This window comes from Gastrolobium bilobum, unplaced genomic scaffold (genome assembly GCF_033153095.1).
Source record: "Gastrolobium bilobum isolate Gb01-03AN ecotype WA unplaced genomic scaffold, APGP_CSIRO_Gbil_v1 utg33850, whole genome shotgun sequence".
Taxonomy (NCBI): Eukaryota; Viridiplantae; Streptophyta; class Magnoliopsida; order Fabales; family Fabaceae; genus Gastrolobium; species Gastrolobium bilobum.
The window spans coordinates 10,636-27,610 of NW_026899874.1; the positions used below are offsets into that span (position 1 = coordinate 10,636).

Here is a 16,975-nt window from a genome sequence, read left to right on the forward strand (position 1 = left end):
GCGCGATCTGCGCGGATTTGGCACTGATCGCGTGGGCGTCATGAATGCATTCCTTGATTTGTGTAGTTTGATGGAAATGGAAATTTAATCAAATTAATGAGAGGATTATGACCTGATTGATTGGTGGAATTATGAGGAAAATGAAAATTTAATCAGAATTAATTAGAGGATTATGACCTGATTGAGTAGCTGGCTATATAAAGGAAGCAGAAACTCTAAAAGAGGATCATCTTTTGGCAAGGAGAATTGGAGAGGAAGCTCTCGGTGACTGAAGATTCAAGACTTCTTCTTCTTCCGGTTTACATTTTCATAAACTCTTTCTCATTATTGTTTTGTCACACATGAATATGTCTGGCTAGTCTTTTATATTGTGGTAAGGGTCACAACCCTTGATGTGAACCCCTTATTTTACTCTGTTCTTCATCCCATAATTCTTTTAGAATTCGCGACTCTACTAGGATTGCGAGGGTTAGGGTTCGCAATAGGGATATTGGGATTCTAATTCCTGACAAAGGGTAAGATAACTGTTCATGTAAGCACTAGGGATAAGCTATATGAACTGCAAACATGGAAAATTCACTGGGCTTAAAGATTAACTTGAAAAAGGATTTCTAAGGGATTAGGATTCTAATAGGGTTAATAAGGTTAAGATCACTAAGAGATTAGAACTTAACTAATTAATTATAGATGGTGAATTGTTTGATCAATTGGGTAATTAAACATAAATATTAATCATTATTACAAGGTGGGGATCAGAAAGGTGTTGGAGTCCTTTACTGCAATAGCTTTTTACAATAATTTTCTCAAAAACCTTTTATTTTAAAGTCTTCAAATTTCTTTCTGAATTGTTCATAAATTATTGAATAGTTCACAATTGTTACAAACACCATTACTTTCAAACCAACTCTTGTTCATCCATTCTTAAAAGGAACAATTAATTGATATTCGACCCAATCCCTGTGGAGACAATACTTTACTTACTATTATATTACTTGTGCGATCGGTGCACTTGCCGATTTTTCGCAACACCCAACGTGTCAAAATATGTCATTTTTTAGAATTAACGTGTCGGCGTGTCGTGTTGTGTCTCGTGTCCCATGTCAGTGTCGGTGCTTCATAGATATTTGCTGTTATTTTCATAAATAGATATAGGGTTATATTAGTATAATGTTACATGAAAATCAATGTTTGTTCTAGCACAAACATAAAAGAAGAAAGAGAAAGTGAGTTTAGGAGAAAGAAAAGAAAAAATTGTGGGCCCCATAAGTTTTTGTTTGAGTAGGGAAACAACTTTAAATCATGTTACATGATACATACATTTCCCATAGATATATTCTAAAAAATAAGTCTCTCACATCCAACATTAATCATACTGTAACTACATCATATTCTCCAATATCCTTGATTTCGTAGATATTGAAACCCAATTACATTCGTTCTCAGCAATGACAGCATAAGAACTGCATCTTGATTAGACTGCACTGCACATTACATTATCTCCTCATCAATAATGTATAAATGCATAATTATCACCTAAAACAAAAGGTATAAACCAAGCTATACACAAAGAAGGAAGGAGATCATTGAAGTATCATATTTTGTCTGGGCCTATCCTCCTTAATGGGCCTGCTTGTTCGGGCTCTTCCAAGTTCCCACAATTAAAACAAAAAAACCAAAAACAAAACAAAACAAATTGCCTCCTCAAAAGGGTTGCTAGAACTTCCATTTGACGCTTGAATGTTCATGAATATTCGAGAACGTTATGATCTTTTTCAAAAAAGGTAAACTAAGAATTCGATCTAATTCATATTAAAAGTATAAATAATTCTAAATTTCATTGATTATATGATATTTACTCTTAAACGTGATAAAACGTACTATTCAATATTCACTTCTTTTTGAAAAAAGCTTCTTAAAAAGTGCATGAAAAACAGCGTGGTGATGCAAGCTTTTTCGAAATACCAAAACGGCAAGAAACCCAAGTCTTATTAGAGTCACAAAGCAGCGTGGCATTCAGTGAGAAAACAGCGTAGCTAGCGGCATTCATTCTGAAAATAAAAATAAAAATGGGGAATCGACGGTTCACTCTGGTGGCATCCAGCGACGAAGAAGACAATGCACCGCCTCTTCCCGATTCTAAGCAGCAATCTACTGTAACTGGCGCTGAAGAGAACCCTTCGAAGCAGCGGAGAAGGAAGAGAATGAAGCTTCCAGAGGAAGAGGAAGAGGAAGAGGAAGAGGAGGAGGAGGAGGTTGACAAGAAAACGAAGAGGAAGCCGAAAGACAAGGAAGAGGAAGAGGAAGAGTCTGACGACGAAGAAGAAGCGCCACAGGAGGACGCTAAGCCCATTGGCGAACCAGTTAGGGTTTCCGGAAAAGGAAGAGGCAGGAGGAAGCATTTTGACTCCTTCGAGTATGATGGGAACCAATATACACTGGTATCTCATCTCATTGTTCTATTATATTAGCTTTTCGCATTTCCATTAACTTATTTTGAATTTGAGGGAAATAACTTACCGCCATTGCATTAGAACGCATGAATTTCACTATTTTATTTTTTCTTGCGCTGATAGGGTTTGCGTCATCTACATAACTGTGTTAGTTTCTATGGCTTAGATTTCTGTAACTGCAATCAAAATGACAGCAACTGAGTAATTGTGGGGAAAAGAAAGATGATTCTCCTGCTACACAAGTGTATCATCTAATTTAAGATTGTTTCTTAAAATTCCCTGTAGCATAGGTTCAACAATGGATAGCTGTGAGTCCGGGCCGACTCCAAAACAAAGACCGAGGTGTTCTGTTGTGGAGACTTGCTGGAGAGAGAAAACAAAATATGGAATGAGTTGAGAGAAAATAGAGGCAAGGAGCCATTGTTAATAGATTGCGAAGTTGGTCGAAGGAGACTGTGAACTCTCAATAGCTTCCCGGTACACGGCTAGAAGTGTGATGGGGCAGATGTGCTTGTCGGAAAGTGAGTAGAGAGGCAGGAGTCGAGAGTTAGGGTTTGAAACTTCGAAGCTAACATTATTAGGAGAAAAAAGAGTCAAAATTCGAGTACCCCCTTAATATATGCATGGGAGATTAGTCACACATGGGATCTGACTCCCCCTTCATTATAGCGGCTCCATTGCGCTGCATCGCGATGTTGCGAAAACAGTGGCTCGGGCAGCTATTCACATCTGTGGCACGATAACAACACGTATAATAACTGTGCTTAGTATGCACTTTAACCACAAAAAGCTTGATTATTCATCTAATGACAATGTAACTTTTAGCCTTTTCAAACCTACTTGTTGCATCTCTCTATGTTGCTTTTCCACCATAGTTATCAATCACGGGTAGCAACCAACCCCAAAAACACTATAACGATATAGCAGGTAGCGAGCTAGCGGCATAGCTGCTATAGTGAAGTGAGGCAAACTTGCCGAGGTGAACAAAACAAAGGCATTGTGGAGTCGCAAACAGAACCAAACTTGCTTTGAGTGAACAGCAGAATGAGTCCAAACTGTGGAACCACAAACAAAAGCAATCTGTGGAACCCTAAATCGTCGGAACTTGAAACTGTGATGGGCTTGCCCGAAAGTGAGTCGATATAGGCAGGAGTTGAAAGTGAGTCAAGAGAGGGAGGAGTCCAGAGATAGAGTTTGAAACTTTGAATGATAACATTATCAGAAAATAAAAAGGGCCAAAAGTCTATTATACCCCCTTAAATTGCACATGTGACCGAGTTCCATAGGGGCAAATATGGAATTTTCCCTTCCTTCACTATAGTGGAGCGATTGCTGCTATTACTGCAAATAATTGCGTTGCATGATGAAAATCGCAGCGGGAAGATGTTACGTGCATATATAGCGCGATTTATCGCGTGATATTAATAACCTAGTTCTTTACTGGCTTTGTCATTCCCAGTCTTCCTACTTCCTGGCTACTGAAACTGAACCCTAGTTTAAGGCTTCTGACATAAAGTTGGCTTGGGCATTGTTCGAGAGGTTGATGGTTATTTTCTGAAATTGGGTTCTAAAACATTCTCTCTTGAGAACTACGTTGCATTTTTATTTTTTTGATATTGCAACTTACTGTTATTCTTGGCATATTGTTTGCGTAGGAGGACCCTGTACTTCTCGTGCCTGAGGACAAAGACCAAAAGCCGTATGTTGCTATTATTAAGGTAAATTCCTTGTCTACTATTTAATTCTGCCCTAAGTTGACTACAGTTTTGAAGATACGTTGGGTTGGAACATTAAAGTTTTATGATACTCGATATATGCTTAGATATCATATACATGATTTTGGGCATTGGTGAAGAGTAATAAATTCTACAAGAAGTACAAGTAGATTTTTCCCCTTATTTAATAATCAATACATGTTTTTATGGTTCACTATTTCATGTGTTTAATATCCTTGGCACATGTATGTGCTAGGGTTAGCATGTTACTTTGCTCTTTTTTGAGTTCTGGTCACTAGGTTGCCAAAATTTTGTCATGTTGTATGCAACATATGTTGTCAATCAGCTTGAGCTGTGTTGGTGTTATGACAGGTTTGGTGCTCCCTTTCTCTTTTCTCCTCTTCCATGCTTGGGGGAAGAGGGGGGTGTTATTCCTTCCTTTTTCTCTTCACCTTTTGATTTCTCAAGTTGCTTTGCTGTTAGGACATTGCACAATCCCAAAATGGTAGCGTGATGGTTACAGGACAGTGGTTTTATCGTCCTGAGGAAGCAGACAGAAAAGGTGGTGGCAAATGGCAAGCATGTGATTCAAGGGAGCTGTTTTATAGTTTCCACCGTGATGAGGTTCCTGCAGAATCTGTTATGCATAAGTGTGTGGTGCATTTTGTTCCTATACACAAACAGTTTCCAAATCGCAAGCAACATCCCGGGTTTATTGTGCAAAGGGTGTATGACACAGTAGAAAGGAAACTCTGGAATCTAACTGATAAGGACTATGAGGATAATAAACAGCAAGAAATTGATGAGCTTGTTCAGAAAACTATTCAAAATTTGGGTGAAGAACTACTTGACATCGAGGTTGAAGAAGCTGTTGTTGATGAGGAAGATCTGATGAAAAGTAATAGAATCTTGAGGGAAAGGAGTATTTCACCTCTCGATGTTACAAGGGAGGAGGAAACAGCTCATAAAAGCAACCAACCTCTGAAACCTGAAACACCAGGGAGTTCTGTAAATAATGCCTCGGAGCATTATCGCATATTGGTGGATTTCAATGTACTAACAGGAGATACCCATAGGGACAAAGGTTTGGAGAAGTTGCTTCAAAGTGTTCAATACATATTTAATTCTGATGACGGCATAAAGAAGGATCACAGAGGAAATGGCAATTCTGATGCAATAAAAAATGGAAGCAATAACAAAAGCATAGAATTAGCAAATGAATACAAGGACAAGGTTCAGAAGGTATATGATGAATTATCCAATTGTGGTTATGATTTCCTGTTTGGGATTATTGATTCTCTTGTAATCTTCTATTTATTTTCCTTTTCCTAGAGGGTTATAATGAATTCAGTATTTACCTTTTTGGCTCTACAGAGTTCCAAGTCTTTCGTCTGGCCAGATGTTGCTGTTCCAGCTGTAGTTGCTCTGGAGAAAGCTTCACATGATACTCTTTCATCGGATTATCAGAAGTATAACCAGAAGTTACGTCAATTAGTATTTAATCTCAAGGTTAGGAGCTGCTCTTGTAATATGAATCATTTACTTTAAATGCTTATAGACATTGATGTAAAAGTACATATTGCTGCTATGTACAATGGAAAAAGGAAAGAAAAAATTGGCTGGCTTAACAATGATGATATTTTCTCTATTATTGATGTCTATCATTAGTTCATCACGATCAGCATCACCACTATCAATGCTCTAGAGCTGTTTTTGGCTTGAGAAATAAATGTGAATATCTTTGTGTTTTTCTGCGTTGATAATGATGGCTTGCTTATATTTATTATTCTATTTTTTCTGGGATTTTTTTTTTCTAGAATAATGCATTGCTGGCACGCCGTCTACTAAATGGAGAGCTGGAACCTTCAAGAATATTGAATATGACACCCAGTGAGTTGAAGGTATATTATCTACTAGGATTTTTTTTTTCATTTCATTTGCTCTTTAAGCTGTCTGCTTATATGATGAATTTGGTTTGCAGATTTTATACTATTAATTTGTGATTTAAACCGGTTGCTTCTTACATCAACTACATCTTTATCTCAAACAAGTTAGGGTCGGTGGCCAATTAACCCAAATGAAAAAATAAAAAAAAAAGATTGAGAGAAAAAATTCCTCGTGCTTTTAAATATTGCTAGGAAATGACTTTGAAAGCCTTTTGTGTTTTTTTTTTGTTTATTTACTGAAACAGCAGAAAAATAACAAGAGCTTCATAAAGCAACTAGGGATTTCTTACTCGTAACATCGATCATCAATTCTCAAAGCTACTTTTGGAAAGAGTAATCTGGTTGTTGATTTTGTGGTTATTATAATTATTAACAAAGTATTTGAACTCCAGGAGGGTTTAACTGCTGAGGAAATATCCAAGAAGGAGCCGGATGAGTCACAGCACATTCAGGTCATTTTTATTTCCCACCTCACTCTTTATGTTATCTGTTATATTGTGTGAAGATATTTGCTGATTGTTAGCTTTTCCGTCCGGGAAACAGATGACGGATGCCCGCTGCTCAAGATGCTCCGAGTCTAAGGTGGGCTTGAGGGATATTATCCATGCAGGACATGGTGACCGATATCAGGTTTGCACCATCTTATTTATTTATTTATTTATTACTGGTTTCTAAAATTCCAAAATGATCTCCTGCACTTTTTATGACTTGGGGTTTGATTGCTGCTCTGCTTGTTCAGCTTGAATGTATTGCCTGTGGTAATTCCTGGTATGCCTCACGTGATGCGGTGTCAGTGCTGACTATTGATGCATCTGATTCAAAAAGAAGTGTAGGCGCAGCGCCATGGGCCACAGCAAAATTTGAAGATGTTGAGAAGAAGCTGGTGAGTCCCCGTGAATCTGCAAAGTCGGCCAATGACATCTTTAAGAAAACTAGCGAAACATACATGCCTGTTTTGGACACCAAGAAATCATTTGGCAAGTCGAGGAAAGATGAAAACGCTGAAGCTACAAAACATGCTGACTAGGAATATTCTACCCTACCCCGTATAGTATTTAGTTTAAGGAAAATCTCTTTTTCTTTTGGTCTGGTTGTAGCAAAGGATTGAGCTTAGTTTTCTTCCAGTTTGATTGTGCATACAATAAGCCGTTGGCTTTCCGTATAGCTTTAACTAGACTAATGGATTTTTATCTATACTTTACATATAATGTTACAGAAATGCCAGCTTATAGGGTTATATCTGAATTTACGTTGGATTTTTCTTGTCCTTGAACACCTTTGTGTGTTGGGGATGATTGTGAGGTTTGAGGTTTAGGTCATTATTTTCTATCTTCAATATAAAATAAACTTTACGATAAACGTTTAATTCTTTTAAATACTATTTAAATAAATTGGTTAGGTATATATTTATATTAAAGTAAAATAATTATAAATGTTTACGTCTCACTGCTTTATTTTTATCCTTAAAATTATATTTTTCCGTTTATGTTTGTGTATATTGCTTTACTTTGTTTTTTTTTTAATGCATATTTTTTTTGAGAAAATATTTATCATATTATATGAGATAAAATTATTTTATATAATATATAAAAAGTAGATGAGATTTATTTTATTTTATTTTTCTCTCTTAACTGTAGATTTTACTTATTTTTTTATATATTGAGAAATATATTTCCCTCTGGGGTTTGTACTAATGGCCTTTCATTAACAGTAACATGAAATTAGAATTGGACGATCTGGAGAAAATAAAAAAAAAATGCAGGTCGTCTGAGTCCAAGATTCCGTGGGTTTGATATGAGCCACAGTCATTGAATTTGGGGTCCCTCTGCCAATCCAATCTCACATGCAAATGCAATATTCTCGTTTTTCTCCTTACCTTTCTTCACCTTGGGAAAATTTACGCCTCTACCCCCGCTTGCAAGAAAAATCCTTTGATTTAACTTGGTCAAAATATCTTTTCCTTTCATGTTAAAATTTATAAATATGAAATTTTTGTGTCTATTTAATTATTATTAATAAAGAAAAAAATAAATATAAAAAATTTATATGACCCTGTTACATGACAATCTTTTTACATGACAATCTTTTTGGAATGAGTTTTTTTTTTAATTTCTGTTCTTGGGAACAAAAATGGATGAGAATTGCGTTTGATAAAATCGGTTTATATTTTTGTTCTCGCGATGAACCGGTCTTTTTTTATGCTGGGGAATAAAAAAGAATCAAAAAATTTCTTTGGATACGAAATCAATCAAAAAAATTCTGCTTTTCTATTTCTGGGCACAAAAAGAGAATCAGTTTACTCTCACACTCTCGTGACTTTTTTTCTGCTCACACACTAACACTGAACTGTCACTGGCCTTCAACCACATATCACCGGATCACCACCCCTCCCTTCACCATAGAAGTTTTTGGTCTCCTTTCCTCTCTCTCTTGCGTTCCCATTTGCAGGTAAAAGCTCCAGACTTTACCGGCCTATCCTTTGCAGAAACACTTTCATCGCCCTCTATTTACTTCATCGCCCAAAAAAAAACAGAATGTAATTGTGCTAACTATGTGAATTACTTCATTGTGATACTCTAATTACTTTAAAACGTTCTGAATTACTCAAGCTTTAATGTTTTGTGTTTCATTGTTTTGAGAGAGCTTTAAAAAAAAAAACAAAGTCATTATCTCTATCTCTCAAAAAAAATTATGTTAACAAATGTAATTCTGATTCTCATAATAACAATAAAATATGTTAACAAATAATTCTAATTCTCAGACCTCTTACAAGGCACAAAAATAAAAATAAAAATCATTTTTTTCAAAAATAGTGCGAGGAATTAAAATGGTTGTCGTGCGCAGCCGAAATGTTAAAATGAAAGAATTGATTCCATTACTTGCCTTGTCCACTTGGAAAATAACAGGGGGTATCATGGTCAATAAAATTAAACAGGTGAATAAATACTCTATAGATCTGATTCGGAATTCGACAAAACTGATTATTGTGTCTAATATCATTATTATATTAATTAATTGTCGGATTCCGTTCTTAATAAGTTAATATGTCATATCTGCCCTTCCCGAAGCTATAAGATAATGATTTGATTTAGAAAACCACTCTTTTTTTTTGTACTGTAACCATAAACAAGAGAACTCGCAGTAGTACTGTTACTGTGGTAAGACATCATTAAATTCCACTATGACCCTTGCCTCTGTGAAACAAGTACCAAAGCCAAATGTTTTTCTTCTATGGGGTTATTTGTCTTTTCACCAGGGGAATCCTCTCTCTTTTTTCTATCGATTCTTTCTCGGGTCGCTAACTTACTTTGCTTAGATCACTGGTCTCATGCTGACTGCAGAGTGAGACACAAATAATAAATAATAATTAAATAATAAGGGAAGGCCCCCAAAAAAAAAAAAAAAAAAAAGCAACATCGCATGATGGTGTCTGAAGAACATGGCTTTTGTTAGTAGTAGTAGTACATGCGTGTTATTGTTGTCTCCTCTCTCTTCCGTTACTCGTGTGTGAGAGAGTCCAATGCTTCTCTCTCTTCTATTTTGTAGCTTCCGTTACTGTTACTGTTTCTAACATTAACATCGCTTTTTGGCTTCATTTGCAATGCTTTATTACTAGCTAGCGGTGATTGAACTAAGCTTGCTTCTTGTTCCAGCCTCCTCCCACTGCTTTTTGTTGCTTATTTTGAGTTACAATACAAATGGGGCATGATTTGACTCTTTACCAAAATGGGTTGGTTTAATAAGTTATTCTCCTTCAGACTTCATGCTCAAGTTTGGAGATTTATGATTATGCACTGAACCTGCCTTGTTGGGTCTTTTTTTTCTTCAGTTCACTTCTCCAAGATCTACTCCAGTATGGCCTTTTCCTTTTTTCCGCTGTTTTTTCTTTCTTTCTTTTGCATTTTTCCCTGCTATAGTTTGGTATCAAAATAAGTGTGTACTTTACTATTTCCTTTTTTTAAAATTAAACATTTTGGAGCACTCATCGGTGTCACTTTACTCACATTTGGGCGTTATACACATCATATAGTGTTCTTTTCAGCCTTTTTCTATTCCTTTTGCAATTGTTTTATCCAACAGATCATACAGCATTTCTTTTTCTGTGCTCGGAATCAATAAATATTGTTCTTTTCAAGTTTTTCTTTTCTTTTTTTCTTGTAATGGTGGGATGCTTCCTTTACAACAATGGTTGTTTGCAAGGTCACAATAATGGTCCTTTACATGTTTTAGGAGAGTGTAGATAACTTGTTCTGCTGTGTAGGTACCGTTTCTTACTTGCAATCAACAATTTGTTTTGTGAAATATCATTTCATGATTTTCATCTCATCATCTAAAATATTAGAGCTTATTGTTACGCCCAAAGTATTGATATAATTTTGTTAGAATATTTTCTAACAAAATATCATATAATATATTGATTATATCTTAATACAGGTTAGCTTTCTCTTTTGTATCATATCAATATACAATATTACCAGGCCTTCTCCTTTTCTTTCTCCCTCAATGCCTAAAAACCCTATAATTTCAACAAATTTATATGGACTAATGAATGTATCTTGTTGCCTCTTGTTTTTTAGTCTAACAAAAATTCCTTAATGGAAGGTTTCCCTTGTCGTCATCTTGTTACTTCTTAGATTAGTTTACTTGTAGCCGTCAGAGATATAAATCTTGTTAGATAATAGGTACCATACAGCATTGTGTCAACTGAAGTTGGGTGTGTCTGTTGCCTTGCCACAAACTAATTTATGTTCTTTTTTTTTTCTTAATGGTATTGCACTAACTGCAGGGCTCTGAATTCATCAATGGGACAAGAGTTGGAGTTGGATCTCAATGATAAGTCTTCAGTAGGTCTGAGTCCCAATACTGTTCTTCCATCTCATCAATATTGTGCAAATGTGAAGAAGAGATCTAAAAAAGGAAAACTCACAGGGAAAGATGATTTTTTTACCCTCAAGGGGGATTTTGCGGAGATCAAATTTGCTCGCTTCCGCAGTTCTTCGTGTAAGAACCATCTCCCTAGACCTCATGGATTGGAAAGCAATATAGATATGAGGCGCAGTAGCGTGTATCAGAGTTCAGAAGAAGTAAAAGATATAAAGAAAATGGGCACTGTAGTAGGGGGAAGGAAAAAAATAGAAATTTCAAGGAGTGATACCTCTTTCCCCGGTAGCATTGTTGATTCTTTATGTGGTTCAGTTGATAAGGGTTTTGAGCAGAGATCTTCAGAGATATCCCAGGATTCAAACTTGGGTTCCCCATCTGTTTCTAGGTCCTGGGCTTGCAAGGAGCCAGACTCATCAAATGGATTCATTGAAATTTGCATAAATCCAGATGCTAAGTGTAAAAACTCTACTGTGCTAGAAAGGAGAGATTCTATAAATTTAAAGTCCAGAAGTGTTAAAGTGGTTGATTCCCTAATTGATGGCAATTCTCCTCTTGGAAAGGATACAGTCCACTCATTGCACAAGTCACTTTCTGCTAAGGTGGAAGTCTCTCACTTGGTATCTCCGATGGAAAGTGATTGCTCATCAAGAGCAAGTCCAAAAGTCCAATTCACCCCTATTAGGAAAAGACTGAATCAATTCACAAAGTCAAAATCTTTGAGAAGTTCAGCGGGTCATGTGCTGGAAACTAATGAGGTCAAATCAAATGAGACAGCAAATGTTACAAGAAACAGGACTTATCAGAAATCTTTGCTAAATGTCTTCTCTAACACCACAAACCATTCTGACATTATTTCCGAGTTTATCAATAGAGAAATCAAGTATTCAGGTATAGCATCTTCACCAGTTCATCTGCATGGTAATCTCAAGTTGGAAAACAAACATGGTGTGCCATTTTTTGAATTCAAGGTGAAGTGTCCTGAAGATGTCTTTGTGGCCAAGACTTGGAGAGCAGGTAATGCTCTGAATTGGGTATATACTTTCCACTCCATTGACAATAGAAAGAAAAGCAATGCTACTGACTTGGGATCCCATGATTGTGACAAAGATTCCTCAATGGTAGCAGAGATGCTAGTTTCCTGTAATTTATGTTCTGAACCAGAAGACAGAGTATTTGACAACTCTATGGTGACAGAATTCGTGTTGTATGATCTTACACACTCAAGACAAAGTGTTTCACGAGGAAAAAAGTCTTTCTGTGAACAAGATGCTTCTAAAACCCGAAAAGTTTCCCATGTTGGATTGAAGGAAGAAACTTTCAGGCTGGATGAAGAGAACCTTGCAATCAAAAACAAACTTCAAGACAAGCCTTTATCAAGCAATGTTGATTTTGTTGATTCAAATTGTTATCCTTTGTTGTCCACTGAATCCCATTCAAACCTTGAAATTGCTGCCATTGTTTTGCAAATTCCGTTTACTAAGAGAGAGAGCTTGAAGTACAAGAGAGGGGATAGAATAAGTGCTAAAGAGTATTTCAACATAAGCGGTCTCTCTACAGTAGTAGATCAGGGTAGAAAGAGTCTTCATGACAGCAAAATCCAGGAACAGATGAAGGTGGTAATACCAACTGGCAACCATGGTTTGCCAAATGTTGAAAGCCGGGGTCCTTCATCATTACTTGATCGATTGAGGCATGGTGGAGGCTGTGACTGTGGTGGCTGGGACATGGCCTGTCCCCTTATTCTTTTAGGCAATCCTAGTATTCAGTTTGCTGAAGACCGGTCACTTATGGAGGAATATCAACCACTGGAACTTTTCGTTCAGGTACAACTTGAATTTCACATAACCTGTTTCTTGAATGGATGTAGGATAGATGAAAAACAAGTATTTTAATTTTGAGTTACTTAGGAGACAAATAGAGAGTAAAGGACAAATTCCGATGAACAAGGCTCTCCGACTTTGCGAGAGTAGGTGTGAGAGTCCATTGTAAGCAACTTTACCCTTATATTTTAAAAAAGAGACTGTTTTCCATACTCAATCCCGTTACCTTCTGGTCACAAAAGAACAATTTTACTGCTGCGTTAGACTCGCCCTCTTACTTAGGTGACAAATATGGAGAGAAAAAACTTCTTGCACTTTTGTATTCCAGTTCCCAAAATGGGTTCGAATTTCTTATGGAGCTATTCGATGTGACTATTAGAAGATAGTTTTGTTCCAGATTTCCAGCAAACCATATGCCATAATGCAATAACTTTTCAGGATGTATTTTAGAGAGTTCAAAAAACTGCAAAAGTTATTTTATTGATAATAAACGACCAAGAAAAAAGTTTATTGATAATATTATGTCCGAGACATTTAATCAACCTCTTCCTGCTTTGAGATGGGTTGCATCTGCTTTTCAAATATGCTGATCGAATCCCACGAACATGTGTTGATGAAAATATTATCTTTTTTATTCATAATTTTTAGTGATTCGCTTTATCTTTTCTTTGCCCCACCCAGTGGGATAAGGATTAGTTATTGTTGTCCTTCATCTTTGCTTATTTGTGCTTTATTTTCCCAAAAAATATGATAGATGCTTTTAAGGAAATTGCAAGTGTTACAGTAGTTAGAAGATCCCTCAAATTAGCTTCAAGAACTCTATCCCATTATTTGTGTTTAGCAACCATTTGATATAAAGATAGAATGCATGCACAGGTTATAACAAAGCAAAAAGATATTGACTGTAGGATTGGACAATGAATTAATTTCATGAGACTTGCATCTCTATAAGCTTTTCGAAAGCAGTGTTTCTTATCACAGCTCTCTTCGAATTCTTCAGCGTTACAGTTTTAACTTGCCTTGTTATGAGATTGTTGTTGTTTTTTCTAGTACTTATCTGATGTTTTGGTGCACAGGGAGCAAAAGAAAATAGTCCTACCTTCAGCATGACAATGGTTGAAGAGGGGCAATATGCTGTTGATTTTCATGCACAGTTATCAACATTACAAGCATTCTCCATCTGTGTTGCTATTTTGCATGGCACTTCTGCCTCCAGCAGTGCAGGGCACGAGAAAAACCAACAGTTATCTCAATGCAGTTCATTGAAAATGCTTCTTGGGGAGGAAGTAGATTTTTTCATCAAATCGGTCACAACCGACAAGAAGACTGTATGCAAGACTCAGAAAGGAATTCCTAGATCCTATGTGCTTAACCCACCTTTTTCTCCTATTGCACGAGTATAAAGTTAAGACTTAATCAGCCCAGCTAGAAGATGGAGCTGTAGTGATTAAATGGAAAATATATCTAAGTCTCTCTTATCTTTGTATCAGTATCAGCTTTAATAGTGGAGGGTGGGATTCGCATCAATAAGAAATTTTGTTGCTAGACACAATGCCCTGCTTACTGAAGCTGTAAAACACCCTCAAAATCCCTAGATAAAATGTAAATGGCTGCTTCTAAAGCTGATAGGGATAGCTAGCACATTAGAGGTATCAGAATAATTCTTTGTAGTAAGTTCTTTTATTCCAGTTACTGAAAGTACATGGGATGGGATAGAAACCGAAAATTGTTCATATTGTATTGGGATAGTTAGAGGGGGGAATACTTTACACTCAGTAGGAGATAGCATAGCAATCTTTTCTTTTCTCTCTTCCTGTTTGTGTATCTATTAAGATTCTGAAATGATAAATTATGGGAAGTGGATTGGAATAGATATAAGAATTGTTGGCCTCTCTTCTTTGAGTATGTATCCAAATTTTTCAGGAGGCTGAAAGTTCAAAGGAAATGCTGTATAGTAATGACCAAACTTTAATCTCACAAATCTACCGTAGACCAATGCAAATTATTATATACTATCTTGGTCACTGTAATTTTTGGAATGATCCCATATAAGTTTCATTTAGAGTTTGTGATCATAAAATGTGAGCAACTTATCATTACTGACCTTCCATTTCAATATCCTCCACTGCATATTAGCACCTTTTTTGCAATGATTTCTAGGTTGCCAACTTGCACTTATTCTGGGCTTATGCTTTCTTCGAATGACTGATGGCGTTGTTTATGTAATGTCTCGGCTTTAAAATGCTAACGAAGCACTGCATGGGAATGCTAATGTTTCCATTGTATGACTAATAATCATTGAAGTGGTAGACCATCACTTATGGACGGATATGTACTTCAGGTCTTTTTTTTTTTTTTTTGATATATACCAACCTTAATTACCTCTTTCAAGTGAGTAGATTTCCCCAAATATCCCTACAAGCTTCGACTCTTTGAATTGATTATGAGACTAATTCCGAGTGCGGGACGAGTTGAGGATTAAGGACTTATACCTCTCTCTAAGATGACATTGGTGGAAACGAACCGCTATCCTTCACCACCTACTCAACTCCATTACACCAATTAAGTTATCATCATTGAATACTTTCACGTCTTGTTAAATTAGGGAAAGACACAACATGACTAATGAAAGGGTCCCTTTAGAATAAAAATTAATTCTACATTAAAGTCGATATATATATATATATATATATATATATATATATATATATATATATATATATATATATATATATCGACAGGATCAACTTATACCGATATAAGAATAATAAGTTTTACATCAAATTTTAACCGCTGATTTTTGTGTATTTAACAATTATAATTTATTAAAAATTAATAATTAATTAATATAATCTAATAAATATATGAGATAAAATCAATTTACACCAATATAAGAATAATAAATCTTAAATCAAATCTTAACTGTTAATTTCCATGTATCTAATGATTATAATTTATTGAAAATATATAACTTTTGGAGGATCAATTCTTCTTATATCTTTTGCGTTTTGTCATAAATATACTAATGTAAAAGATAATATATAAACCCGAGGGGGCGGGCACATTTGGTAATAAACTATGCCTCAAGAATACAGTCGTATCCTTGATAGACGCTCTTTGGGCCAGAGGTGATACCCTTGCACTTTAAGCCTTGATTGAAGGATTAGTCTTATTCCTTCTCCGGTGACAACTATTTAATACACCCAATGCACCAATGAAAACCTAGCTCTAATGGCCGTAATCCAAGGGCAAGATGGCTACAAAGGATTGAATAGCTCCATGTTAATACTTAAAAAAAAAGAAAGATAATATATGGTAATTCCTTTACAGAACTTGAATGTATATTGGGTATCCAATAGTAGTGACTACCTATGATGCACGGACACGGACACGGGACACGGGACACGACACGACACGCCGACACGTTAATTCTAAAAAATGTCATATTTGGACACGTTGGGACACGTTTTGATATTAAATAAATTTTTAATATATATAATATAATTTATATTTAAGACATATAAGAGTTCATAATAAGTCATATAACCAATCAAATATTTAAATTTCATAACATAAATATAAATATAAATAATTTTTCGTACTTTGTTAATTTTTCATGTCAAATTTCATAACAGAAAAAAATTAATTTATAAATTATTTCTTTTATATTTAGTTAACAAAATAAAATTAAGATTTAAAAAAAAAAAAAAAAACGTGTCCGAGCGTGTCCTAGCGTTGACTGCGTGTCCAAAAAAGTTGACTGCGTGTCCAAAAAACGTGTCGGAACGTGTCGGAGAGTTGACCGCGTGTCCCCAAATGTTGACCACGTGTCGGACGCGTGTCCGAGCGTGTCCGTGTCGGACACGTGTCTGACACGCAAAATTTTGTTTGATCAGCGTGTCCGTGCTTTAGTGGTGACTACTATAGGCTTTAGATAGCACTAAACTCTGAATGTAATGTAAATTCTGTCTTAAGTTTCTGCTTTCACATTCCGCTTTGATCTCCTTAATTTGATATTAATTCACATTATGGGATATATGTGAAATTTATATATATATATATATAGCTTGTCGTTTCTCAAGCTGCTTGAGATAATTTTATCTCCAGCTACTAAATCATAACCGTACAAAGATGGATCAATGGTGATAAAGGAAGAGAGA

At 35.8% G+C, this 16,975-nt stretch overlaps 3 protein-coding genes across 4 annotated transcripts; all 3 read left to right on the forward strand.

Annotated features, from left to right (window-relative positions):
- Positions 1–1,880: 1,880 nt before the first annotated feature.
- On the forward strand, positions 1,881–7,341 carry LOC133294053 (ASI1-immunoprecipitated protein 3-like). Of its 2 annotated transcripts, none has more exons than XM_061492701.1 (8): positions 1,881–2,438; positions 4,106–4,168; positions 4,649–5,407; positions 5,540–5,674; positions 5,983–6,066; positions 6,504–6,563; positions 6,655–6,741; positions 6,851–7,341. In XM_061492701.1, exons 1-8 carry the CDS (start codon positions 2,067–2,069, stop codon positions 7,136–7,138), a joined length of 1,848 nt encoding a protein of 615 aa, XP_061348685.1. In that variant the 5' UTR covers positions 1,881–2,066; the 3' UTR covers positions 7,139–7,341. The 2 variants fall into 2 exon arrangements, with proteins under 2 accessions (XP_061348685.1, XP_061348686.1); XM_061492702.1 differs by having other exon boundaries at positions 4,649–5,398; positions 5,549–5,674.
- Positions 7,342–11,621: 4,280 nt separating this feature from the next.
- LOC133294048 (uncharacterized) lies at positions 11,622–12,568 on the forward strand. Its single transcript, XM_061492696.1, has 2 exons — positions 11,622–12,490; positions 12,553–12,568. Exons 1-2 carry the CDS (start codon positions 11,622–11,624, stop codon positions 12,566–12,568), a joined length of 885 nt encoding a protein of 294 aa, XP_061348680.1.
- Positions 12,569–12,573: 5 nt separating this feature from the next.
- LOC133294060 (uncharacterized) lies at positions 12,574–14,555 on the forward strand. Its single transcript, XM_061492709.1, has 2 exons — positions 12,574–12,818; positions 13,892–14,555. The coding sequence occupies exons 1-2, from the start codon at positions 12,603–12,605 to the stop codon at positions 14,216–14,218; spliced, it is 543 nt and encodes a 180-aa protein (XP_061348693.1). The 5' UTR covers positions 12,574–12,602; the 3' UTR covers positions 14,219–14,555.
- The last annotated feature ends 2,420 nt before the right edge of the window (positions 14,556–16,975 follow it).